Here is a 27,748-nt window from a genome sequence, read left to right as displayed (position 1 = left end):
ACATCTTCTTGTCTATTTTGAACCACTTTATTTGTACTAAAACCGTTAGCCAACATTGCTCTTGCCCAGTCACCAGCCGACCTGGCTACCCCTGAATTCCACGTCCACATGCCCATCGACGGGTCCAGTTGGCTCAACCCGATTGGGTGCGAGTGGATAGGCCGTGGGTGCAAGGATAGCCAATCCCGTGCCTCACCCAATCCTAGCGGCGGCAGACGATTTGCAGCCACATCGGTTCGCGATAATTTCGTATTCGCCTTTTTTAAAAGGAAACGCCACCAACTGGCGCACGGGAACCACGAAGCAAAAGCACCACACTCCACTATCCAGCAAAAGAGATCCAGAGGCAGCAGTCATGGCCCCCGTCAGCGCCGCCGCGGCGACCACCGTCGTTGCCCGCGCCGCGATCGCCAGGCCCAACGGTCTAGGTACGACGGCACTGCCAGTATATATTACGTAGTATATACAGCTCGTTTTTGTCGCGTTTCACGCTTGCATATATGCTCACGGCGGAGCTGGCTGTCCGCAGGGCTGCCGCAGCTGAGGGCGAGGAGCGAGAGGGTGCGGTGCAGCTACGCCAAGGACGCCAAGAACGCGCCCCCCGTCAGCGCCAAGGCCGCTGGCGCGTCGCTGCTCGCCGCCGCGGGCGCGGTGACCGCGTCGGCGGGGCCCGCGCTGGCGCTCGTGGACGAGCGGATGTCCACGGAGGGCACCGGGCTGAGCCTTGGGCTCAGCAACAACCTGCTGGGGTGGATCCTCCTGGGGGTCTTCGGCCTCATCTGGTCCCTCTACACCATCTACACCTCTGACCTTGACGAGGACGAGGAGTCTGGTGGTCTGTCGCTCTAGATCGATCCACCCTCTCCTGCTGTTAATGATCTGGATGTAAACATGGTGGCGGTCATCGGTGTAATTTCAGACATGGCTATCTGTATCTAAGCTTCACCTTTGCGAGACGTTAGCCGCTGGATGAAGTGATAATATTTTGATCCGGCCGTGGAGATTACGCACGCACGTAGGAGTAGCCACTTTGCGAGAAAACTTGCCACAGATTTTTCTGAGCTTTGATGAGTAGAGTTGTGTGCAACCATTCTAAATAGCCCCAGACCACAGTTCTTCCACTGGTGTAGCAGCATCCGTTGCTGCTCCCACCGGCGAAACGGCGATGCCGACCTACTCCACCGTTGTCGACCCTGCCCAATCTAAACTGAGTCGCCTTTCACCAGCGGACCCAGTGCAATCCCGCACCTGGCAACACGTGAGGTTCTGGCCAGGATCGTATCAACCATGCTTATCAGTCATGATACAGTATTTTTCTCTCACAACAAAACAACATCAACCGAGCGGCTTATAAACCACAGAAACGATCAAGCGAACAGGCTGATTACCTCACGTCCATCGGTCCATGTCCACGCCCATGCCTAGTCAGGAGCATGTTAGCTTCAAATCCCTGATTTCAAATCTAAAATCTTGTAAGCTTACACACTAAAACTCGTTTGCTGTTTATGATCTGTTCTGCAACTAAATTGATCCCATGATGTAAGCAGTCTCTCTTCATATGCATCTGGTGTACAAAATTTGTACCTTCTCTATTAATCAAAAGAATATCTATGTAACCGATACACAAAAAGAACAAATTAGTGAATGTCCACCCTGTAATATACTATCTGAAAGTAAATATCAATTTTCGATGTTCAAAGTCAATGTCCTCGACGCAACAATGGTGCCCAATCATCTCAAGAACTCCTTTCAGATCGTTGAGAAGCGGGCAAGATACTGAAGCGTCTACGAGGCATTTGCTTGCTTGCTAGCTTGTTCTGCATTCGGCAAGCTACTGACCCTGAAGATTCCAGAGAAATGGGTCGCTACATGAACAAAGGGTCAGCTGATATCTTCGACTCAACACTCTGAGCAACCTCTTCATCTTTTGTCCTGTCCCGAGGTGCCCTCAATGTCCTCCATAAGTTCTTCAGTGTTCGCTCCCAGTGAGCCAACAGTACTATCACGGCTTGTGGAATCAGAATCAGAAGTTACAACAATATTTGCATGATCTTGACTTCCAGACCCGCACTCCAAAGCCTCATCATGTTGGCTTGCGACTGGGTGAGAGATTAATATAATAGAACTTGATTGGTCTTGGATGCTAGATTCTATTGCTGATTCACCATGATGCTCACGACTTTCAGAAGTCTGCTCTATAAAGTTATCCTCTTCATCAGTGTATGATATCCCAAGTTTCTGTGCATGAGTCAATCCTGGACAAACTCCCTATCAAAAAGGATATGTTAAGGTTGGAGAAAAAGAAAAATAAACATAATTTAATAGCATGCACAATCTGAATTTTGCGCATGCATGTAGTGTTAATCTATTAGATGAAAAGGCAAAAACATAGAAGATTCTCTTAGCAAGACTAGCATTCAATAAAAAAAAAGAATAAAACCAGGAAAACAGGATGCTCTTGTTCATGTAACAAAATAACAAATACACTGGATCAAGGTAGAAAACTAGCTTCAGATGACATGTACACCACATTGAGACAGAAAGAAAACTACACCCTCCTTGCTGTATATTCATTGCTTTCTAACTCCAATTAATTGATAACTGCAACCTGTTGGATGCCATATGCACCATTCTATGTCCCATGTATCACATCAATAGACTCTTTAAAATAGCTTAGACTTTACACAATGTAATCCACTATTGTTCCATTTTCTGTCAACAAAAGTTACACATGCAGTGACCAAGAAATAAAAAATGTTAATCAGGAACCACATCAGAGTTACCTTGATGTAACCTCCTGTCGTAAACAACACGTTGGACGTTGAATAGTGACCGGAAGGGGATTGAATATCATCTAATTGGGTATAGTTTCCATTTTGATGCTTAGTAGAACTAGCACTAGCACCATATCCATGGTCGGCACTACCATGACAGAATGCTCCAAAATATGAACAATGTTCATCTACCAAGGCTATCTCAGGAGTAACAGGTAGCAAATGACCCTCTGTGCTAAATATGTACCTGCAGAGCCGATGATACACTGTAACTATGAATTCTAAGTCTGAATAAACACCTGAACTTACTAGATTCTGGTGTCATACTTACCTATATGGTCCATTTTCAACAATATTGTCAGGGCCAGCAGCTAAATCAAAAAGAAGCCAGAGATATTTGACCTGGTATGTGCTGGTAGTTAGATTTCAGCAATAGAGAATAAATAAAGGAAAATGGCATGTATTTACACCCTCTGTCCCAAAAATGAGTGCATTTCTAGTTTGGGTCTAAGTCAAATTTTCATAAGTTTGACTAAGTTTATATAAAATAGTATTAATATTTTGTCTCCGAATAGATTTACTGTGAAAATATATTCCGTGATTAATCTAATGGTACTTATTCGGTATCATAAATGTTAGTACCTTTTTTGCGTAGATTTGGTCAAACTTGAAACAAACGAGAAGTGTACTCTTTTTGGGACGGAGGGAGTAAATTTAGCAGCTTAATTAGCAGGGAATTGCTGGAATTTGAAACAAAATTATTCTGAGCTGGGATTTCAGCCCAGCACTCAAAATGGAAACAAATCAAGGAGTTTGTTTCATCATAATAGGATACTTATTGAATTTATGGGAAAACTGCAAAAGTAGGGGTACATTGCAATTATGTAAACCTAGAGATATTTTGTACAAACTGGAGCATAGTAAACCCTTAAATTGACATCTGACATCTTTATGCAAAATACTAAGGCTAATATAGCTGATCCCATCTGTTTTAAACTATGGTCTTATAGATCCTTAGTTCCTCACTGCATGTCCCACACACTCCCAAACATTGTAGGGATACCAGCATCATATCATCAAAGGTAAAATTGGCAACAGCATTTGCTGTAGAGATTCTCACCGTTTCTGCAAGGAAAAAACTCTCCATGTGATCATCCTGCTTGTGGGTTTCCACATCTGATATGTGGCAGTAGCCACAAGGGCATCTAGCACCATATTGAAGGCTTGCTAATATGTCCCTTCCAACATCAAGATATCTGCATTAATATAAAAAAAAAAACATTAAAGCCAGGGCATAGAATATAGGTAAGATACAGCTGAGCGAAGTGAATCTATAGGCGAAAATCAAATGGATCAGACACCAATAATACTAAAGAAATTACACAAGGAATTTTCAGCTTATGATAATCAATTGAAAGAACAGCAAATGAACTGGCAATGCAAGTGCTGCGACTTAATCACCATGTGCTTAGATTGGACTTGACTTTTGACATAGCCACATAGCATACATTGGTCAGGGGTAATCACAATTGCAGGATTATCTTGGGTTGTACGAGCAGGACATAGGTACAAAATGTGACAGATTAAAATGTCATCGAATGTTTAGGGCAAATTTGCCCAAGTTTAAAGAAACAACCTAAACAAAATCTAAAAATTTAGTGAATCTTGCACTGACAGCAATTCTCCTTTTCTTTCTAACAGTAAGGAAGATTGCAACTAAGACAATAAATTTCTTATACAACAAAATAAATTATATCATCACCTTGTAAAGAAAGACACACCTATGATCTCTGGTAGCCTTGAACAACCAATATGTGCTTTCAATCAACTCTGGCCGTAGCGGGTAGCTCCTTTGTCCATTCTATGAAATGTTGAAAATGGCAATATTAGTGCAAGTATAAATCAGTAAGTCTCTTCTGTCCTTCAACTTTTGTGCACCCAGCTATCACAGGCCAACAGGAAAAAAATTAATCCTTCAATCGATTCATACAATTTTGCTACAATCCTTTTCCTGTAGTAAGGTCTAATATGAGAGTTTGAAGTTCAGGGGTTAGAGTGCGTCCTGCCACAAGGTTTGGTAAAATTTGTTTTTGTTAGGAATAATGAGAGGCAAATGGCAAGCCTTAGATAGGAGATTATGCTAATACCCTTGACTATTATAGCTTAACAGTTTCATTACCTGGACAGTGGATGTAGCAAGATTAAAACCTTCAGGGGTAAAACCATACTTTTTCCAGACTCTGAAGAAGGCAGCATGTGTGCGAATAGCAGGATCAACATCTCCAGCTAAAACCTTAAATCTAAGCAGCATAAGCAATCATCTAAAACATGTGCAACAAAGCCACAGCAATTATCAGAAATATATGTAACCAAACCTGAAGCCCTGGCCAGAATGCCTGCAGACTATTGAAGAGTGGCCAAACAGTAGCACCAGAGTTCATATTGACCTCCACATACCTGTGATGGAATTTTCATTTTTTGGTTCATCACCACAGAGCTAAACAAACATAATCACTTATATGTAGGTACACCTTTTTTGTGCTACAGATATAAATACTCCCACCTTTTTAAAATGTAAGGCACAGTTTGACCAGATGTGGTCATCAAAGCCCTACTTGACCATCATTACCTTTCATACTACATTGCCTATGGCCATAAATTTATATCATATAAAGTACATTTAAATGTGAATCCAACAGTATCAGATTTATATCCTATAACCCAACTGTAACGAATAGGAATTAGGATCGTTACCAAGGATCATGATGGAGATAGTGCATGACAGCTTTGTAAGCCTCCTGAAATATATACAGGTATTCTTCATCTCCAAACAATAAATATGCCTGTTGAACATTGGCATACAAAACTAACTGTTAGAATGCTTGATAGTAAATAGTAAACGAAAAGGAAGAATGAACAAAGCTAGGTGACGAGCCTAGTTTTGTCCAAGCTCTAGCAAAGTATATATCGGGGATAACTTCAATAATCTAATCTGAGACTAGTCGAGAGTAGATTATGTTGGGTCCTTAAAATTTGCGTGCTATGTTCAAGTAAGAAACCTGAGAATCGTGCATTTATAGCCACAGATTTGTTTAGTGCACACTGTGGCACTGTGCTCCTGGAGTTGTGTTGAATTGTTGGTAACGTAAACACAATCTTGGCTATAAATAAACTCTAGGCTCATTAACTTCAGAATATTGCACAAGTTTTAAGGACCTGCAGTGTAACTCATTTTATGACATTATCAGTGATTCAGTACGGCATACCTTGAATACTTTGTAAGGATGTGAAGTTTTTTTAAAAAAAAAGGAAAATATGATTCAAGGCACCGGGATGAACAAATATGAAGTATGAACGCCAAAAATAATAAACATGTGGCCTTTCTTGCCTTTAGAAGATATTCATAGAATGAATCAATGCTTGTGCCAATTCCAGCATCCTACAACCAGGGAAAAAACTAACATCATTAGCAATAGTTCATAATGATCAATCACCTTAAAATTTAAGCATTGCAGAAAATAAAAACATTGTTAAAAATATATCAATATACTTATGTGTCATGCAACAACAATTACATTAGTAAAATAGTCATGTAACCAGTCAGGAAGAAAACTCAAACATCTTGGATACATAACAAAATGGTTCCAGTCCATGGGGGTTATCAACTCTGTCTGAAAAGGTGAAGCCTAGTTGGCTAGGTGGAGATTCGTGGCACCTAGGCACTAGGTGGAGCAAAATCACCTCACATAATGACACAACACCTAGGCATTTTCTCATCTAAAGGGGTTTAGAACTTGATCTCATTATAAGACTGGGACAAATGAGAGGTGGAGAACGGCAGCCTATGGCCACAGAACTCATGGATGCATGATATTGTCATATTCTTAAGTTTAATATGCCTATTGAACAAGACATTACCCCAGATGCATGCAAAAAGTACAACAGCCCTAGGCCACGACTAAACTCTAGGCAAAGCATCACCGCCTGCTTAGCATCTAGTGCGTTCTTGAAATATTGGTATTATCAATTACATGTCAACTTAATAGACAGAAATAGCAGGTCATCATCTCAGCATGATATTCATCACTGACAGTCAGTGTTTTCCTAAACGCTAAACGGTAAACAGTCGGTCACCTACCGTTTAGCCATTATTCGGGCAAAACGTCCCATTAAACGGGCTAAACGGCCAATTAAACGGGGTAAACGGGTGATTAAACGGAAACGGTGCACCACCGTGTAGCGTTTACACGGTGTTTAAACGGGCTAAACAACCGTTTAGGCGAACAGTGCTGACAGTATGCTGCATGGCTCCACAAATGTAACGAAATACACGTAGTTAAAATATTAAAGAGAGAATGCTAGCAGTTGCTTTAAAACTACCACTGAAAGGACAAAACCAAACCTTCTGTGTCCATTCACCAGTAAAAACATTTATATGGGCACCAACAAGATTGAGTTTTGATCTGCGTGACCATATTCCACGCACTGATTTTTTTGTAACTCTCTCAAAAACTGCAAAAAGAAGTAGAGGACTTCAAAATTATGGTAGTAAATGAAGCATGAAATTAACAGACCAAGAAGCATAACCACTTATCTAAGCTGTACACTGTAGAGGACATTTTATGTTAAGCATGATAACTAATCTTCAGTTATAAAGTTTGTCCATGGTCAATGATCAAAGGTATGCAGTATTGTGTTCTGAACATCTAATACAGAGTATTCTGACAGATATACATGTGCATTTTTTACATAATGACTATTTAAGTCTACACTCACACATTGCCATTGCTATTTGAAGAGTTTGCATAAAATATCCCCTGCATACTAACTGGTCAACATAAACCACAAAAAAAAAGGTCCTAGTCCTTGTACATGTAGAAAATGTACAGTATATCAGCGCCGTCGTCAAAACAGTGCACAATTACACATATTAGGACTTACCAGTATTATTAGTCAAGTGACTCAATATGCCAAATTCCAGTGTCAAAGTACCACCACCAGCCGTTGATGTTATCTGGAATAACAGAGTGTCAGCTCTCAGCAGTGAAACTCAAAACTGCTTATGCCCATTTGAGCACAAATGGAAAACTAGGTGAGATTGACAGGGTGATGTTTATTGCGATGAACAGAAAAACAAATGTGAGACAGGTGTCTCAAAACTTCAGTTATATGTTCTTTTAGTTGTTTCAGCACTGGGTACCCCTGGCGCACTGGTAGTATCTCCATTCAGCCTCCTTATAAAATAAACAAGAGCATGGCAACCTAGAAACTACCTTCCCCAGACCCTATCTTGTGTGGGAGCTTTCAGCACTGGGTAAGCTCTTTATGTTCTTTTAGTGGTTCCAAAATCAATATTCAGATTCAAGGTTCAAAATCATTAGAGGTATGCAGAACTATTTCTGTTTGCCAAGCTCTACAGCTAGCAATAGGAGGAAGAAAGAAGCTTGCCTTGCTTTCATTTTCATCGACTCCGTACATTAAATTAACAGATCCAAATGGAATACCTGTGAAGACAAGTAGACAACACTACTCAGAAAAGACATAGGAAATTAAGAACATAACATGATGTTTTTTTCTCGAAAACGCAGGAGAACTGCGCATCATTATATTAAGAAGGTAAAATGGTATTTTGTTCAAGTTGACTGTAAAGCTAATGACCAGAACAAAACTGGCCCTGGCCCAAGCCTAGCTCATGACTGCTCTAGGGCCAGACCTGGGCGGAGGAAACCAGGCCCGTGAAAAACCGGGCCAGCCCGAAACAATTTCTACAATTATTTTTCTGCTGGAAAATAGCGGTCGGGCCATCCAGACCCAGGACAAAAACACCCGCCGACTGCCCAGGGCCGTTAATGGGCACAAATTTTAGGCCCAAAAATTATCAGGCTTTTTTTCAGCCTGGCCTGGCACGCAAAATGTCAGTGTCGCGAAGAATTTCCATATGGTAGTTGGTAGGAACAGTAGTGTAATTTAGCAAATTACTTCATGTATGATATTGAACACACTCAGAACAGATTTATGTCCCAGATTGTGTTAGTAAAGAGTACCAAAATGGTTCAGGTGTAACTGTGTAAGCAGGTTTCAATTCAAATGATGACTTACACAATTTGCATGTCTCCAACAATTGCATCCATTGAAGCAGTGCAGTAAAAATCAGATTAACTACTGAGAATATGAAACAACCACATCCTATCCTATATACCTATATAGACGGAGGCCACAAGCAATCATTGATTGCTATAAAGCTGCAACCACAGCAAGCCACGTCATCTCCAAATAGTATCCGTCAGATTTGAAGCCACTATTTAATCATGTACGTTCATCCTCTCACATCCTCTCCTCTCCCAATGTTATGATTATTAGTTTATTACTCTGTTAATCAAGGATGTGCCGAACTATCTTCTGGCCTAAATGCCTTATCGTTTTGGCTTCAGAAACACCTGTCCACCAAATCACTCATCCTCATCTCCTTTGATTTTTATACTTCCAAACCTTTTGCAGGTGGGTAGCTGGCCATGGGCTTCAATCGGTTCATCCGTGCGTTAGCAGGCTGCTCTACATGGAGCTTTGGCAACTATATGAAGCTATGCGCCTGGAAGACTCTTTGATCTTCAGCCTTCTCAAAACACAGCATTATCTCATATTCTTCTATCTCAATTCTCAACATCATTCTGTAGCTAGGTTCCCTCAATTGTCAAATAATGCAACACTGTGCAAGATTTATCAGCTGCATCTACAGCCAATAGAAAAGGCATCCTGAATGGCTCTTTATATGAAGATACTCAAAGCAGTAGGAAATCTATCGACCTTATAAATATAAACTGGTGAGCCATAGATGTGGTGGAAATTGTAACCTGAAGGGCATGAATTCACGTTTGAATAGAAGAGTACGAAAAAGGAGAGTGATCAGGAAAAAAAAAGGGCAGACCCAGTGCCGGAGGCTCCCACATGAGTGGGGTCTGGGGAAGGGAAAAACCGAGGCAAGCCTTCCCCCCGCAAAATTTGCGGAGAGGCTGTTACAATTTCCACCACATCTATGGCTCATCAGTTTATATTTATAAGGTCGATAGATTTCCTACTGCTTTGAGTATCTTCATATAAAGAGCCGTTCAGGATGCCTTTTCTATTGGCTGTAGATGCAGGTACTTTTTTTAGATCATATTCAATAAACATGTCACAAATTTATGCTTACTTCTTTTAGAAATTGTTTAGGTTTGGATCCCTATGTTTCTTACATTTTTACATGCCTATTTTTTTTGTGTATCAGTGTATTGGGTGTATGTTCATTCAAAGAGGCCCTCATGGATCATGCGCATTTGAGCAACAACCAAAACTATTCTTCCTGTGTACTCATGCCCAGTAATTAGTTTTTAAAAAATATATATCTCCCAGGTAAAGCTCGATCTTTGCACTTCCCGTACTTCCTAATTCTAAAAAACTAGTTAGTCTTTTCCCAAAATGTTATGATCAAATGTTTAGTTTGGGTTCTAAGATGCTTCTGTAATCATACTTCAAATTCTCCGCAGCAACGCGTGGGTTATCACCTAGTATAACTATATCTATATGACATCCAGTTTCAGTCTGCAAACTTGGAGATAAGTTAATATGACTATCATGAAGTTCTTTCCATCACTAAGCAATGTTTGTGTTATATTTATGTTTTATTAGAGTAAAGCATCAAATGCAGTTGTGTGTTTGTAATGACGTGTGTATCGCCAAGTGACAATTCCTGATCAGTGGAAACGATCCTTTTACAACAAAAACCATGAAAAAAATGGAATCAAATGTCTGATGCAAGATATAACCAGTCATTCCAGGAAGATTATAATAATAGAAAAGGTAATGAACCTGTAGGAGTGTCAAATGCGGGCAACAACCTCTGAGCTAAGTCAGCAGCTAAATGAAGTAACTGGTCATCATAAGATTGGATTCTCATACCCTGTCAATGAGAAGCTACAATAAGAATTGGACCACTTGAACTGTATTAGCCTTCAAAAATCTCTTTGCCCAAGAAGCACTCTTAATACACAAGACTAGCAATTAGGATCCAAATACCAAGAAGCAAAACTTTCAGTTCACAGTATTTTTTGGTTTTGACCCCCTATAGGCATTATGCTAATTTTATTGCTTACACATAATAACTCTGAAATCTTCTCAAGTCTTAGGCATGAATAAAATACGAAGGTTAAAACACTCAAATTACATTTCGATATCTGTTGGTTTAACACTGTTAAATTTTACGGATTTAGAAACATGCATGCATTATTCATCTATGCACACACAATAGTTGGCATGATACTGAGGGTAGAAAGTAGCACAGTGAAATGTCCACCATTTCAAAAAATTTCAATTTTACTGTAGATTATTTCACTTTCACGGCATTTTTTCCACATTCAGTACAACAACATTTAGTGAAACTTGAAAAGGCTCCAGAACCCTTGCAACAATCACAAAGAAAAAGCTAAAGAAACATCAGGAAAGTGCAGTACTTAATCCACAGCATTCAGCCATTTTAATATATTAGATAACCTCAACTATAAAACATAAATTAGTACATAGAAAGGTTTTTTAAATAGTTTGTGGGGTCTAATCGCAATACCCATATATCCATAACGAGTGGAGCAGATGAACTTATGCCTATAAAGGTAACCAGCAACCTGGTCATAACTGAAATGTAATCAGTTATCAGTCACTGAACTCAAGTAAATGTTCCACATCAAGGAACAATCCTAAGCAGACATTCTCAATAAATAAAATAAGGTAAGGTAGCTTGCTAGTATTATGACTCACTGTTGAGTACCAATGGACCTGCCTACCATTCACCCATTAATACAACCACATTCACAATGATAATAGATGTTGACATATCAATATCATCTGAGTGATAGCTCAGTTGGTAGAGCCTCCAGTTGAGAGAGGCTGCCAACCTGAAATCGAACCCAGGTACTCACAGGTCGCATGAGTACTTCCTTACAGGGTCTGAAACTCCTTTGTATTAATTAAGACAGCCAGAGGCCCAGAGCCCAGGGGGAAGACTACTTTCCATGGCCACTTTTTTTCCAATATGATCTTACATTAGCTTTCGTTTTGCAGTGCAACTTCAGTAATGATTTCATGTCGCAGCAGTACTAAAAAAGGAAAAAAGAGTAAAGCACCCAGTGAATAGCAACTATCAGGAAGTCAGTTAAAGAGATTACGAGCAAAGGAAAAAGAATGCACATGATAGAACAGACATACAGTGGCATAATCACTGGCAATCAGGTGAGCTGATAGCAGACCCCCAAGGATACGTATGTTGGTTTCAAAAACAGAGACGGTTTTATTCTGCATACACAGTAAGGAAATATGATTGTTCAAACAGCATATACTGCAAACAAAAATGTGGTGTTAATTGGCTGCTAAATGTTGTAGCCAAAAGGTAGCATTCTAAGTTCTAACCTATACACTTAACCTTTAATCAAGTAGTAAAACAGCTACATTGCATAAAACTAAAAACACCAAAACAATATAATATTTACATAAATATAATAGCATGCTTAGTACAAGTTTCGATACAGAAGAAAAGACACATGAAAATTGGAATTACCAAGAGAATCTTTCAAATGGGATTCAATGGCACATACTTAAATTTTCTCAACAACAAACAAAGCTATTTTATTTGAGTACTCCCTCCTTTCCAAATTGTAAGTCATTTTAGCTTTGTCCTAAGTCATGTAAGACATAATCTGCTGCTGATCTCTCTTTGTTTTGCTGCACAGTAGAGTTGGCATTTGGTCAAGTCTCTGCTGTGCTGATTGCTGTAGCAGCAAGGCAATAGGCCATACCTAGTACTAGTTAGTACATTAGTTGGTATTGGCATACCTCAGCCATACCAAGTAGTGGGCTGAAATGTCCTAGAGGACATAGGAGTAGGTGTACCAGTGTACCACTAGGCAATGGAAACATTAAGTTCAGCTGAAGCAACATTAAGAGCAGCTTTGCTGCTGCTCGGCAATGTGTGTGCTGTGCTCATCCCTTTCTTCTACCTCTAGCCAAAGTGAGTGTGTGGGTGTGCTGGTAAGCTAGCTGCTTACCTGTGCAGGGATCCTAGGGACCAACAAGTGGTATCGAAGCCGTACAGGTTGTTGCATCGCCCGGACTGATCACCGGCAATGGCAGGTGACACTGGCTCGGAGACGGGCAATGGCAGCGGGGCTGCTGGGGCTGCCCAGCCACGTCAGGACGTCGTCGTGCGCACGTTGGCCGACGCTGACTCGCACCAACTATGGCGAGTGGGCGGTGACCATGAAGGTCAAGCTCAGAGCCTGACGGCTCTGGAATGCTGTTGACAAGGGCACCGACAGTGAAGAAGATGACATGTCGGCGATGGAGGCGATCCTCGCCGCTGTGCCACAGGAGTACAGGGAGCTGCTTGGGGCGAAGAAGACTGCCAAGGAGGCTTGGGAGGCCATCGCAGCCATGCACGTCGGCTCCGATCGTGCAAAGAAGGCGAAGGCCCAGCTGCTGCTACAAGAGTACGCCAACCTCAAGTTCCGCGACGGTGAGACAGTGGAGGATTTCTCCCTCCGACTGCAGTCGCTCATCAGCCAGCTGGGGAGCCACGGCATCACCATCGACGAGGAGGACGTGGTCTCCAAGTACCTACGCTCCGTGCCGGTGAAGTACATCCAGATCGCTATCTCCATAGAGACGATGTTGGACCTGTCCACCCTCACCATTGAGGATGTGCCGGAACGTCTGCGAGCGGTGGACGAGCGCACGGAGGCGGCCACGGCGACAACGGACAGCGACAAGCTGCTGCTGACTGAGGAGTGGGCTGCTCGGATGAAGGAGAAGCGGTCCGGGGAAGGCTCCTCCAGCAGCGGCGTCGACGGCAAACGCCGCGGCAAGGCTCTACAAGAGAAGAAGAAGAAGATCGATCCCAACGCCTGCCAGCGCTGTGGGAAGACCGACCACTGGCAAAGGAGTGCCCAAACGCAAGCTGGAGAAGAAGGCCGAGGATCACTTGGCGCAGGCTGTTAGTCGCTGAATTCTCACTCTTGGTAGTAGGAGAATTCTTACTCTCATCGAGAGAGGATGACACTAGGAGTTGGGGCAATTTTCTTGTCTATTTCTCACACAAGCTCACACAAATGCCATACCAACCTGAGGGGTTGGGGTTACATATTTATAGGCTGCTAGACAGCCAAGCATATGCCAAGATGCTAGTCTAAGATGCTAATATGCTGTCCTAGCTAAGATGTTGTCCTCTAGTCTAAGATGCTGTCGTCTAAGATGCTGTCCTCTAGTCTAAGATGCTGTCCTAAAAACAGAAAAACAGCCACAAGGACCATGACCATGTGAGCATCATAGCCCCACAAAGACCAGCCACACATGAGACTTATCCATCATTCTCCCCCTAAGTCTTGTGCGTCGTCTTGTGGGAGAGTTGAACCATCCCGGTCTTGGAGCAGAGCTCAAGGAACTTGATCTTCCCAAGGGGCTTGGTGAGCAGGTCCGCAAGCTGGTCATTGGTGTTGATGTAGCTCGCCTTGATGCTCCCTTCCTCCAAACAGCCTCGGATGAAGTGGTACCTCACCCGGATGTGCTTGCTGTGTTCGTGGAACACGGGGTTCTTTGCCAGGGCCAGAGCGGACTTGTTGTCCACCCTGAGCTCCACCGCTCTAGTGTCTCTGCCGAGGAGATCACCAAGCAGTCGAGCGAGCCAGAGCGCCTGAGTCGAAGCGGTGGAGGCCGCTATGTACTCGGCCTCGCAGCTGGACAGGGCCACCACCTGCTGCTTGAACCGACTGCCAGCTAACGAGGCACTTGCCGAGGAAGAAGAGGATCCCGCTCGTGCTCTTGCTGGTGTCGATGTCGCCGACGTGGTCGCTATCGCTGTACCCGACGAAGTGTGCCGCCCCAGGGCACCTCGGGTAGTAGAGGCCGTGGTCGAGAGTCCCCGCAACGTAGCGGATGATCCTCTTCACAGCCTGCTGGTGCTCCGTCGTCGGTCGCTGCATGAACCGACTAACGTAACCGACGGAGAATGCCAAGTCCGGCCGTGTGTGGGCGAGGTAGCGAAGGCTCCCCACAAGACGCCGGTACTGCGTAGCGTCCACCTCCTCCGTCGTGCTGTCGCGGCTCAGCTTCAGCCTCTCCTCCATCGGAGTGAGAGCTGGGTTGCAATCGGTGAGCCCAGCTAGCTCAACGACGCGCTTGGCGTAGGCGGTCTGTCGAAGCGTGATCCCAGAGTCATCCTGGTGTACCTCGATTCCTAGGTAGAAGGAGAGAGGCCCCAGGTCACTCATCTGGAAGGTGGCCTTCATCTCTTCCTTGAATGCCGCCACCTCCGCATCCTTGGTGCCGGTGATCACCAAGTCGTCGACGTAGACACCCACCAGCAGGGCATTACCTCCATTGCCCCGTCGGTAGATGGCCGCCTCGTGCGGGCTTTGCTCGAAGCCCATCCCCTTTAGCGTGGAATCCAGCTTGGCATTCCACGCCCTCGGTGCCTGCCGCAAGCCATAGAGGGCCTTGCGCAGGCGGAGCACCTTGCCCTCCTTGCCGGGGATCGCAAATCCCAGCGGCTGGTGCACGTAGACCTCCTCCTTCAAGTCGCCGTTAAGGAACGCCGACTTGACGTCCATGTGATGAACACGCCAGCCCTCCTGGGCAGCTAGCGCAAGGAGGAGTCGCACGGACTCCATCCGTGCCACGGGAGCAAAGGCGTCGTCGAAGTCGACCCCCTCCTGCTGCACGAAACCTCGTGCCACCAAGCGAGCCTTGTGCTTGACGATGGCGCCGGCTTCATCCCTCTTCAACTTGTACACCCACTTAAGGGTGATCGCGCGGTGACCACGAGGAAGGCCAGCAAGCTCCCAGGTGCGGTTCTTCTCAACCGCATCCATCTCCAACTGCATCGCGACGCGCCATGCCGCGTGTCTCTCGGCCTCTGCAAACGACCGAGGCTCGCCGTCGTCACACGCAAGGTGCAACTGCGCCTCCAGGTCGTGAGGCACCGGTCCCGGCACCGGCTGGTCGCCGAGAAGGTTCTCCACCGTACGGTACCGCAACGGCTCGCCGTCGTGGTACGCGTCGACGCGCTCCTCGTCGTGAGAGAGCGAAGTAGCGAGCTCAACCGGGCCGTGCTCGACACGAGCTGGTGGTGGAGTAGACGTGCCCGGAGTGGTGCCTGTCGGTGCTGGAGTGCGTGGCGTTGCCGGCTGTGGTGGAGCCGGCGAAGAGCTCATCGCAGCCGAGGTCCTGGCTGGAGAGCGTGGTGCTGTCGGAGTAGCAGGTGCCGGGGTCGGTGGAGGCTCGGAGACAGGGGTAGACGCGCTCGCCGAAGAAGAACTGCCTACTCCCCCAGCTCCCTCGAAGTGGACGTACTCGACAGTGAAGTCGTCGTACGTCGGAGCCGAGCCGTCGTCCACTGCCTTGTCCCACGCCCATCCTCGCCCTTCGTCGAACACAACGTCGCGCGCCGTGCGCACACGCTGTGTCTTCGGGTCAAGGATGCGGTAGGCCTTCGAGCCCTCCGCGTAGCCGATGAACACTCCCGGAGTGCTCCTGTCGTCGAGCTTGCTGATGTGGCCAAGCTCCTTGGCGAACGCAAGGCAGCCGAAGACCCGCAAGTGGGAGACCGCCGGCTTGCGCCCATGCCAAGCCTCGTACGGCGTCCTGCCGTCGAGCGCCTTGGTAGGCGAGCGGTTGAGGATGTAGACGGCCGTCACCACCGCCTCTCCCCAGAAGACAGCCGGCATCCCCCTCTGCTTGAGGAGGGCCCGAACCATCCCCACAACCGTCTGGTTGCGCCGCTCGACGACGCCGTTCTGCTGCGGGCTGTACGGCGCGGAGTAGTGGCGCTGAATGCCCTCGCCAGCGCAGTACGACGCGAATTCAGCCGTCGTGAATTCGCCGCCGTTGTCGGTGCGCAGCACGCGCAGCTTGCGGCCGCACTCCGCCTCCGCAGCAGCCTGCGCGCGTCTGATGGCGTCCGCAGCCTCTCCCTTGCTGCCGAGGACCATCACCCACATGTAGCGGGAGAGGTCATCGACGAGCAGCAGGAAGTAGCGTCGTCCTCCCGGTGTGGCCGGTGTCACCGGGCCACACAAGTCCCCGTGCACGAGCTCGAGCCTCTCCTTGGCTCGAAAGCTCGCCCGCTAGGGAAAAGGGAGTCGCCTCTGCTTCGTCAACACGCAGACGTCGCAGAGCTGCTCCACATGGTCGAGGCACGGCAGGCCTCGCACCATCTCCGTGGCACTGAGCCGCTTCAGGGCCTCAAAGTGAAGGTGCCCGAAACGCTCGTGCCATTGCCACGCCTCGTCGTCCCGACGAGCAGCGAGACAGAGGGGTTGTGCCACCTGCACGTTAAGGACGTAGAGTCGATTTGCGCTTCTGGATACCTTGGCAAGAAGGCGACGACGACGATCCCAAATCCTCATGACTCCGTCCTCAACCACCACGCGCGAACCGTTCTCATCCAGCTGTCCCAAGCTGATGATGGAGTTCCTCAACGCGGGGATGTAGTAGACTCCGGTGAGCAGCCTGTGCTCACCAGACACGGCAGTGAAGATGATGGAGCCGACGCCCTTGATCTCCACGCCGGAGGCATCCCCAAACTTGACGGAGCCTCAGACGCTAGAGTCAAGCTCGGTGAAGAACTCCCGTCGACCGGTCATGTGATGGGTGGCGCCGGTGTCGAGGCACCACCCGTCAGTCTTGTCGTTGCCGGAGCTGTCGCCGAGGAGGGCGTGTGCTTTTGGCTCGTCAAGGTGGAGGAGAGCCGCTGCGGCCGGTGCCGCTGGAGGTAGCTCGATGCTGGCATGTGCCATGAACAGAGCCGGCTCCTCCTCCTCCGCCTGTGCGACGTGGGCCTGGCCGCGTCGTGGCTGTCGACAGTCCTTGGCCCAATGGCCAAGCTGGCCGCAGTTGCGGCAGGCGTCGTCTCGTGCCGGCTTGTGCCTGCCGGCGGCGCTGCCCTGGGCGCCTCCGCAGGCATCACCCTCGGCACGTCCTCGCGCCCCGGCCTGGGCGTCTCTGCGCGCCTTGCGTGGCTTGCCACGCTTGCGGCCGCCTGTCGCGGAAGAAGGCTCCCCCTTCCTCCGGTCACCTTGGCTGGCAAGCCATTGCTCCCGAGTGAGGAGGAGCTTCCCGCCAGTGGTGATGGGCCCCGAGAGGGACTGTGGCTCATCGCTGTCGACGACCTTGAGGCGACCTATCGCCTCCTCGATCGACATCGTGGAGAGATCCAGCAGAGACTCGATCGAGCGAGCCATCTGCTTGTACTTCTCGGGGACGCAGCGGAAGAGCTTTTCGACAGCTCTCTCCTCGCCGTAAGTGTCGTCGCCGAACTGCACCATCTTCTGCAACAGAGTGTTGAGACGGAGAGCAAAGTCATCAATGTCCTCACCTGGCTTGAAGGCCAGGTTCTCCCACTCCTTGCGAAGTGCCTGCAGTGTGGACTTGCGGGCGCGGTCGCTGCCGATGCGTGCCGCAGCGATGGCGTCCCAAGCCTCCTTGGCAGTCCGCTTGCTGGTAAGCGAGAACTGCATCTCGGGCGGGACTGCAGCGATGAGAGCATCCAGCGCCCGTCGATCTAGGTCATAGTCGACGTCGCCATACCGGACTGCCTCCCACATGTGCCGCACCTGGAGCTTTACCCTCATCACCGCAGCCCACTCGACGTAGTTGGTCTTGGTGAGGGTAGGCCACCCACCGTCGGGACCGACGTCCCTGACAACAGCCTGGAGCCCGTGGTAACCACGGTACCGATCCGGGGAGAGAGAGCCACGCTGCCTGTGAAGGCCGCGCTCTCCATCGACCCGCCCGCCACCGTTGCCGTGCGCGCCTCCTCCAGGAGCGCCACCGGCGCGTCCGCGCCTGTCTGGGCTGCCGCCGCGCTCGTGGGCGTGCGCGGCTGCCCCAGGAGCGCCACCGCCGTGCGCGCCTCCTCCAGGAGCGCCGCCGGCGCGTCCGCGCCTGTCTGGGCTACCGCCACGCTCGTGGACGTGGCGCGGCTGCCCACTGCGCCGCCCGCGCTCGCGCTGCCTCCCTCCCTAGCAGCTCGAGGTCCGCGTCGGCGGTGTCGTCAGCGGAAATGGAGCTGCCGATGCTGCCGCGCAGAGCCTCGACCTCCGCTGCCGCCGCACGCGCTGCATTCGCCGCCGCCGCTGCCTCCGCCTCCGCTCTGGCTGCTGCCAGCTCCGCCGCTGCCAGCCTCGACGCCCTTGCCGCCGCCGCAGCGGTCTCTGCCGCTGCTCGCTCGCGTTCCTCTGCCGCGGCAAGTTCGGCCTCCTGCCGACGCCGCGTGCTCGAGGCGACCGAGCGCTGAGACTGCCCTGCGGACATGACGCGCTACCGGGGGGCTGCTGCGTGGGGAGAGGGCTGCTTCAGACGAGCTAGGAGAGGAGTGAACAGGAGCGGCCGGCGGAGCTGCTGCTGCCAACAGCTGGGGCTGTTGTGGGGCTGGGAGAGAAGATGAGCAAGAGATGCTTAGGCTACAGGATAATACGGCTCTGATACCAGTTGTTAGTCGCTGAATTCTCACTCTTGGTAGTAGGAGAATTCTTACTCTCATCGAGAGAGGATAACACTAGGAGTTGGGGCAATTTTGACACTAGGAGTTGGGACAATTTTCTTGTCTATTTCTCACACAAGCTCACACAAATGCCATACCAACCTGAGGGGTTGGGGTTACATATTTATAGACTGCTAGCCAGCCAAGCATATGCCAAGATGCTAGTCTAAGATGCTAATATGCTGTCCTAGCTAAGATGCTGTCCTCTAGTCTAAAATGTTGTCCTCTAGTCTAAGATGCTGTCCTAAAAACAGAAAAACAACCACAAGGACCATGACCATGTGAGCATCATAGCCCCACAAAGACCAGCCACACATGAGACTTATCCATCACAGGCTAACGACGACGAGCCAGCCTACTCTCCTGATGGCGACGTCCTGTGCACTGCACGACGCCGAGGCAGAGGAGAAAGCAGAGGAGGTGGCAGTGGCGGAGCAGGGGAAGGCTTCGAAGGCCATCGACCACGACGAGCCGCGCGCCCAAGTCCACCTCGGACGAGTGGGCGACGAGAAGGAGCAGAGATGGTACCTAGACTCCGACGCCAGCAACCACATGACCGGCTCCAAGGAGGCCTTCTCCGAGCTCGACGAGAACGTGACCGCCACGGTGAAGTTCGGTGACGGCTCAAGGGTGGTGATCCGAGGCCGGGGCACCGTCATCTTCAGGTGCCAGAACAGCGAGCACCGCGCGCTGACGGATGTTTACTACATCCCGCAGCTGCGCTCGAGCATTGTCAGCATCGGGCAGCTGGATGAGCGCGGGAACGAGGTGCTGATCAAGGACGGCGTCCTCAGGATCCGGGATCAAGAGCAACGGCTTCTCGTCAAGGTAAAGTGATCTCGTAACCGGTTGTATCTGCGCGACTTGAAGGTAGAGCAGCCCATTTGCTTGGCGGCGCAGCACACGGAGGAGCTGTGGCTGTGGCATGCCCGCTACGGCCATCTTAGCTTCGACGCCCTCGGCAAGCTGGAGAAAATGGTCCGGGGGACTGCCCCACATCGAGCATGCAAGCGAGTTGTGTGACAGCTGCCTGGCCGGGAAGCAAAGGAGGCTGTCATTCCCAAAGAAGGACAAGTACCGCGCGGCAGAGGCCCTCGAGTTCATCCACGGCAATCTCATGGACGACTGCAGCCGCTACATGTGGCTGCAGCTCCTGACGAGCAAGGGCGAGGCGGTGGAGGCGATCAAGCAGTTCAAGGCGCGCGTGGAGGCTGAGTCCGAGAAGAAGCTGCGCGTGATGTCGACGAAATATGGTCGGCAGTCTACCTAGGGGTATGCCCAAGACAGTAGATTATCGGTAGACAGGTGCGCAAGCTACGAACGAGATGGTGACGCAAGACAGACACGAGGTTTTATCCAGGTTCGGCCGTCGTGAAGGCGTAATACCTACGTCCTGCGTCGGATTGTATTGCTGTATGTAAATGAGATAATTTTTTAGAGGGATCCCCTGCCCGCCTTATATAGTCTGGAGGGCAGGGTTACAGATCTGAAAACTAATCACAACCAGTTACAATTGTCATAGGTGGCCGGATAAGGATTGCTATTCTAACCGACCAGGATCTTGCTTGATCTCCAAGTCTGCCTTGATTCCTTGCGCGGGACTCCGAGCAGATCGACTGGGCCGCGCGTCGTCTTCTAGTGGGCCGTACCCCTGGTCCGGGCCGGCCCAAACCTAGCCAGTAAGGGTATAGGGGTTAATACCCCCACACGTGCTGAGGACTGATCGCAGCAGCGAGTTCACCTCAGTGGAGTTTGCCGCATACTGCGCGAATCAAGGGGTGGTGCGCCACCACACCGCGCCGTATTCACCGCAGCAGAATGGCATGGTGGAGCGGCGGAACCAGACGGTGGTCGGCATGGCTCGATCCATAATGAAGGCCAAGAAGATGCCAGCGGAGTTCTGGGGCGAGGCAGTGACCACGGCGGTGTTCATCCTCAACCGCGCGCCCACCAAGGCCCTGAAGGGCAAGACGCCGTTCAAGGCTTGGCACAGGCGCAAGCCGAACGTGTCCTTCCTCAGGACGTTTGGGTGTGTCGGCCACGTGAAGAACACGGAGCCGTTCCTCACCAAGCTAGAGGACATGAGCACGCCCATGGTGCTCCTAGGCTACGAGGAGGGCAGCAACGTCTATCGGCTCTATGATCCCAAGGGAGGTAAGGTGGTGATCTCCAGGGATGTGGTGTTCGACGAAATGGCGGCCTGGGATTGGGAGAATCCGGGCACAGGGGGAGTCCGCGGTGTCTACGGCACGTTCGCCATCGAGCACTTGGTCATCCAGGGAGGAGGCCAGTTGCTGAGGAGTCGGCTGCGGACGTGCCAAGTCCAGCAGCAAGCTGCAGACGCGTCAAGTCCAGCAGCTGTGGCGGCCGAGGAGCCGCCGAGTCTAGCCATGGCGAGCGCGGGCGAGCAGTCTCCAGCAGCTGCCACGCACACGCCTCCACCACAGTCCCCTGCGACGGCAGGACAGGGGACGCCTCCGCTCGAGTTTGCCTCTCCGCCCACCGACATCGACGAGTACGTGGACGCCTTCCACGACGGCGAGGAGGTTTGTTTCCACCGGGTGGACAACATCGTCGGCGACAGGGGAGCTCCTGGGCTGGCCAGTCGAATCCTCGATGACCCAGAGCTGCTCCTCGTCAGCACGGAGGAACCACCCACGTTTGCGCTGGCTGAGCGCAACGTCAATTGGCGGCGGGCGATGCTGGAGGAGATGAAGGCGATCGAGGAGAACGGGACATGGGAGCTCGTTGATCCGTCGGTTGGCTGTCGGCTGATGGGGCTCAAATGGGTCTACAAGGTCAAGCGGGACGAGCGCGGTGCCATCGTCAAGTACAAGGCACGGCTCGTCACCCGCGGCTTTGTCCAGCGCGAGGGCATCGACTTCGAGGAAGTCTTTGCGCCGATGGCGCGCATGGAGTCGGTTCGCCTGTTGCTCGCCATGGCAGCGGCGAAGGACTGGCGCAGTCCACCACCTCGACGTCAAGTCGGCGCTCCTCAACGGCGAGCTCGCGGAGACGGTCTTCAGTCAAGCAAGCTCTGGGCTTCGCCGTCAAGGGAGCAAAGCACAAGGTGCTCAGGCTGCGCAAGGCGCTTTATGGGCTTGGTCAGGCTCCTCGGGCGTGGAACACCAAGCTCGACGCCACTTTAGGCGAGCTCGGGTTCACCCGCTATGCCACGGAGCACGCGCTCTACACGCGGCAATGGGGAAAGGAGGAGCTCGTCGGCGGCGTGTACGTGGACGACTTCATCGTCATTGGAGCACGTGCAGAGGACATCGACAGCTTCAAGCGCGAGATGGCGGCTCGATTTCGCATGAGCGATCTCAGCGCGCTCTCCTACTACCTCGGCATCAAGGTGAAGCAAGGGAAGGAGTACATCTCCCTGGGCCAGCGTGCCTACACGGAGAAGCTGCTGGAGCGCGGCGGCATGGCGGAGTGCAAGCCGTGCGCAACTCCGATGGAGGAGCGGCTGAAGCTATCCAAGCACAGCACCGCGGCAAAGGTGGACGCGACGCGCTACCGGAGCATCGGCGGCGGGTTGCGCTACCTCACGCACACTCGGCCGGACATCGCGTTCGCGGTCGGGTACGTTAGCCGTTTCATGGAGGACCCGTGTGAAGATCACTGGATGGCGGTGAAGAGGCTACTGCGCTACGTCAAGGGGATGCTCGATCAAGCGATCATCATCCCCAAGCATGGCGGCAAGGGTGGGTTGCGTCTCACGGTCTTCAGTGAGGCACCCCCCAAAACCAAGGAAGGTGTGCTAGAGCTCACGGTTTTCAGCGATGCAGGCATGGCGGGCGACATCGACGGGCGACGGAGCACCTCTGGTGTGCTCGTCTTCCTTGGAGCGGCCCCCATTGCTTGGCAGTTGCTAAAGCAAAAGATCGTGGCACTATCAACATGTGAGGCGGAGTATGTTGCAGCGGCCACGGCGGCGTGCCAGGCTGTCTGGCTGCGCCGGCTGCTGGGCGAGCTGACCGGCGAGGAAGCTCACCCGCCAACTCTGATGGTGGACAATCAGCCCGCCGTCGCCCTCGCCAAGAACTTAGTCCTCCACGACCGGAGCAAGCACATCGACATCAAGTTCCACTTCCATCAGGACTGCATCGATGGAGGACAAATCATCATAGAGTTCATCGAGACCGACAGACAGCTCGCTGACATCCTCACCAAGTCACTCAGGCGCCTGCGGTTCATGGAGCTGAGGAAGATGATTGGCATGGATGAGGCAAAGGCTTTAAGATAGCAGCAGGATTAGGGGAAGAATTGTAAGACATAATCTGCTGCTGATCTCTCTTTGTTTTGCTGCACAGTAGAGTTGGCATTTGGTCAAGTCTCTGCTGTGCTGATTGTTGTAGCAGTAAGGCAATAGGCCATACCTAGTACTAGTTAGTACATTAGTTGGTATTGGCATACCTCAACCATACCAAGTAGTGGGCTGAAATCAGCCATGTCCTAGAGGACAGAGGAGTAGGTGTACCTTGTACCTTGTATGGTACTTGTAGCTTGTATATATATCACCACAAGGCAATGGAAACATTCAGTTCAGCTGAAGCAACATTCAGAGCAGCAAAGCTGCTGCTCGGCTGTGTGTGTGCTGTGCTCATCCCTTTCTTCTACCTCTAGCCAAAGCGAGTGTGTGGGTGTGTTGTTAAGCTAGCTGCTTACCTGTGCAGGGATCCCAGGGACCAACAAGTCAAACTTGTTTGGCTTTGACCAAATTTATAAAAAGATGCACAAACATCTTCGACACCAAACTAGATTCATTAGATGCACCATGAAATTTATTTTGATAGTGTATTTATTTGATATTGTAGATGTTGATATATTTTTCTATAAACTTGGTCGAAGTTAGACAAGTTTGACTTAGTACAAATCTAAAAGGACTTACAATTGGAACAGAGGGACCGTAGTTCGAGAAAAATTGGAACAGAGGGACTAGATTAGAAGCTACAGTGATAATATTTCAGGAATACCATTTGATTATTAGTGCAGAGCTTCCGAAATGCAAAATTTAACATATACTGCAACAGATATAATCATCATGACTCACCTAAGTTATAAGTCTAAAACTTTCAAGAATGTGCTCTGTTACACTACCATATTCTAAATTGCCAAATATGGCTTGTAGTTGTAGAGCAAGCCACTTTAGCATTTTTTTCACAAACCCAACAGTATACAAGTTCTTACATGCAAGTTGTCTATCAGATGAGAGAATTATGGTAGTATTTGGTTAAAAGGGCGTAAAGATAGTGTAACCACATTCACAAAGGTTTTAATACATGCAAATTTGGAAATGAGATTTCAACTCATCGTTGCATTAAATATTTACATCACACATTCACATAAGTAGTACTTTCAGTTAGTAGCTAAAAATCTTGCTGCCAATCAGAGATTCAGAGACTACCAAATGGATGCATAAATGTTAATTAGCATCTACCCATTCACATTAGATGCAAACTCAAGAATTGACCATGTATCGGCAAAACAAATTCAATACAGTTACTTGATTCTAGTGAATATTCAGTCTGAAGTATCTGGTTAGTAAAACCAAACTCACTTAATGGCCCACATGTTTACTTACAATATCAAAGCGGACATTCTTACCAACCCACTCCACAGCAGCACCAAATTTCTCCTTATCACCCAGCAAAGCCAAGGTATCCAAAGAATCGATCTGTTCAATGAAGCAAATGTTCATGAATGATGACAGGTCCATGATGCTGACAGATTGTATGAAATACACACAAATCTCAGTTTCTTACAAGAGTGAGTGCATAACCACCAAGGGAGTCTTCACCTTGGCAACTTAAGGGTCGCAGCTCATCGAGAGGGAAAGCATACTTCATGTACCCATCAAACGCATGATAGAACATATCTTTCACCTACATGAAAGATGCTATTTTGAGCCAGTGTTTAAGCAAATAAATCTTGCCATAAAATAAGGGGTCAACAACAAGGCTAGCTTGTCCTTGTAGGTATGAGTTAATCCAAGACAAGATAACGAATATGATCGGTTGCCAAATTAACACATGCTATCGTAAAAGAGTGATGTGGAAGATATATCTATGTGGAAATCAAGTTCCTTGGAGAATTTATCTCAGAGAATTGTACTGGCCGCAGCTGCGCCTCGTAGTTTGGGTTCATATTTTAGCCCAGCTAACAGGGCGGGCCTGGTGCAAGCGGTAGAGTCTTACCGCCTGTGACCGCAAGGTCCCGGGTTCGAGTCGCGGTCTCCTCGCATTGCACAGGCGAGGGTAAGGCTTGCCACTAACACCCTTCCCCAGACCCCGCACAGAGCGGGAGCTCTCTGCACTGGGTACGCCCTTTTAACAGGGCGGACCAGTCACTAGGCCCGAGGCCCTAGTCTTTCGCTTAGCAAATGTTACCTCCCCAATATTTCAGCCTGTCCAAACTAACGGCCCCAGTCTCCCAGGCTATAAATCACTCCAGCAGCCCATTTAACTGTCTGGCCCAATACCAACTCCAAGTACCAAGGCACGCATGCATGGCTCTTGCCTCACTCTCGGCTCGCTCTCACCTCCTCTCTCCTTACCATTGAGCAGAGGACGCCACCGGAGTCAGGGATTCCCCAATGCCAACCCTAGCTAGCAAACGGCTGGTAGGAGTAAATCAACAACCCTGGTGGCACCTATCCTGCTCTTGATCCCAGCCCTCACCCGCTCACCCACACAGTAGCACTGCCTGCACCATCCATCACATCCTGGCAGGTCACCTGGTGTGACTCCAGGCTCACTCCTTCCAGTTTGCTGAATGGGAACAGCAGGTTCCCAGCTTCCCGCCCTTGGTCGCTCATTCCTCCACAAATCCTTCCGGACCTCAGCTCTTACTGTCCCTCACTGGACGCTTGACTATCTGAGTAAACATGACCATCTGCCCGAGGAAGCGGTTTGCAAGCAGACAAGCATCTTAATATTGTCAGGTAAGTTTTCACTTGTGGCTATTTCCACATTCAAAAGGATCTAGCACATTGACTTAGATTAGACAATCTATTTTAAGCATCTTTAATAGGATTACAAAATGAAGAGAAGTGACATTGGTTTCTTATTTTGCTCGTGGTCCTGCAACGCAATTGAAGCATACCTCCCCCACCTCCAAAACAAGAAACAGTAGAAACCAGAGAAGACGCTGGTTTCATATTTTGCTCATGAGATTTGAATGAAGCAAATCTTGAAGAACTACTTAGTTTTGTGCAGGCCCGCCATATAGTTAAGCATGGAGTTCAATTGCCATCTCGACTGGGAAATTCTCCTTTATTTTTGCTATTTTCCGATATGACGGCCAGCATAGATATCTTTGTGCCCTTGATTTTCTGCCCTAGTTTTGGCCAATCGCTAAGTCCACCACAGCCAGCCAACATCAGCTTCAAGATCCACGAAGTGGCTCTTCTTTGGTATCCTGGTCTTGATTGCTAAGGCCACCCACTGTGACACAGACATGGTAACTAGCAGCCTACTCAAATGAGCGTGAACTGAAACATATACGATTGAGACACGCCTACGAGCTTAACACATGATCAAGTAGAACCATTTACCATAATAATTGGTAAAACATACCAAGCATGAACAAAAGCAAATGTGCAATAGCAGAATAACGAGAACAAAACTGCGATCTGATCAACTCGAATCAGGCATTAGCAGACAATCAATCTAAGCAAGCTAAAAAATTCGCTCAATCATCAACCGAAATTCCAAAATCAGCTCCCTAAGCAAGCAGGCTGGCACCTCCACCCTTGCAATCGAACACCATACTCCTCACACCTCCAAGCAAAACGCTAAAATCACCACTCAAGCACTCGCTAGGCGCGCGAAGCTACGGAACTAACAATGCGTAGAAGAGTTAGAAGCGGTGGATCTGAGAGGCCGGCCGTACCTCATCACGGAGCCGGCGCGCCTCGGAGGGCGTGACGCCCTCGGCGACGGCGGCGCCGGGGAGAAGAGTGGCGGCAGCGAGGAGAGCGGCGGAGAGACAGAGGAGTGGAAAGCCTCGGTGCCGCCGCCGGATCGGCTGCATCGAGCTCGGACCTCAGGACGGGCGGGCCCGAGGCGGAAGGAGGAATGTATGAAGGACTCTGACACGTTGTCTTCTGGAATTACGGAACCGATACTCTAGATTTCAACTGACCACATACTACAAGCTATACAAGCTATGATAACATAATATCCAAGGCCTTGTTTAGACTGCGGTTAGGAATCAGTATTTGGTACTGTAGCACTTTCGTTTGTATTTGACAATTATTGTCCAATCATAGCTTAACTAGCCTTAAAAGATTCGTCTCGTAATTTACAATCAAACTGTGTAATTAGTTATTTTTTTATCTACATTTAATACTCCATGCATGTGTCCAAAGATTTGATGTGATGGAGAGAGAGTGAAAAAACTTGGAATCTAA

At 49.1% G+C, this 27,748-nt stretch overlaps 2 protein-coding genes across 2 annotated transcripts; one reads left to right on the top strand and one right to left on the bottom strand.

Moving 5' to 3' along the window:
- The first annotated feature begins 266 nt into the window (after positions 1-266).
- LOC136450616 (photosystem II reaction center W protein, chloroplastic-like) lies at positions 267-956 on the top strand. The gene is made up of 2 exons (XM_066451150.1): positions 267-428; positions 530-956. The coding sequence occupies exons 1-2, from the start codon at positions 356-358 to the stop codon at positions 847-849; spliced, it is 393 nt and encodes a 130-aa protein (XP_066307247.1). The 5' UTR covers positions 267-355; the 3' UTR covers positions 850-956.
- On the bottom strand, positions 781-27,477 carry LOC136450618 (alpha-mannosidase I MNS4-like). The gene is made up of 17 exons (XM_066451151.1): positions 27,229-27,477; positions 25,101-25,220; positions 24,920-25,012; positions 12,009-12,095; positions 10,620-10,710; positions 8,223-8,278; positions 7,716-7,788; positions 7,177-7,286; positions 6,163-6,213; positions 5,529-5,617; positions 5,150-5,231; positions 4,954-5,067; positions 4,556-4,635; positions 3,895-4,030; positions 3,106-3,176; positions 2,784-3,021; positions 781-2,268 (listed from the first exon to the last, which is right to left on the bottom strand). The coding sequence occupies exons 1-17, from the start codon at positions 27,367-27,369 to the stop codon at positions 1,921-1,923; spliced, it is 1,980 nt and encodes a 659-aa protein (XP_066307248.1). The 5' UTR covers positions 27,370-27,477; the 3' UTR covers positions 781-1,920.
- Between the last annotated feature and the right edge of the window lie 271 nt (positions 27,478-27,748).

Source organism: Miscanthus floridulus, chromosome 5 (genome assembly GCF_019320115.1).
Source record: "Miscanthus floridulus cultivar M001 chromosome 5, ASM1932011v1, whole genome shotgun sequence".
NCBI classification, from domain to species: domain Eukaryota; kingdom Viridiplantae; phylum Streptophyta; class Magnoliopsida; order Poales; family Poaceae; genus Miscanthus; species Miscanthus floridulus.
Note: the sequence above shows the minus strand (reverse complement) of the source record. Positions and strands in the feature narration are given on the sequence as shown.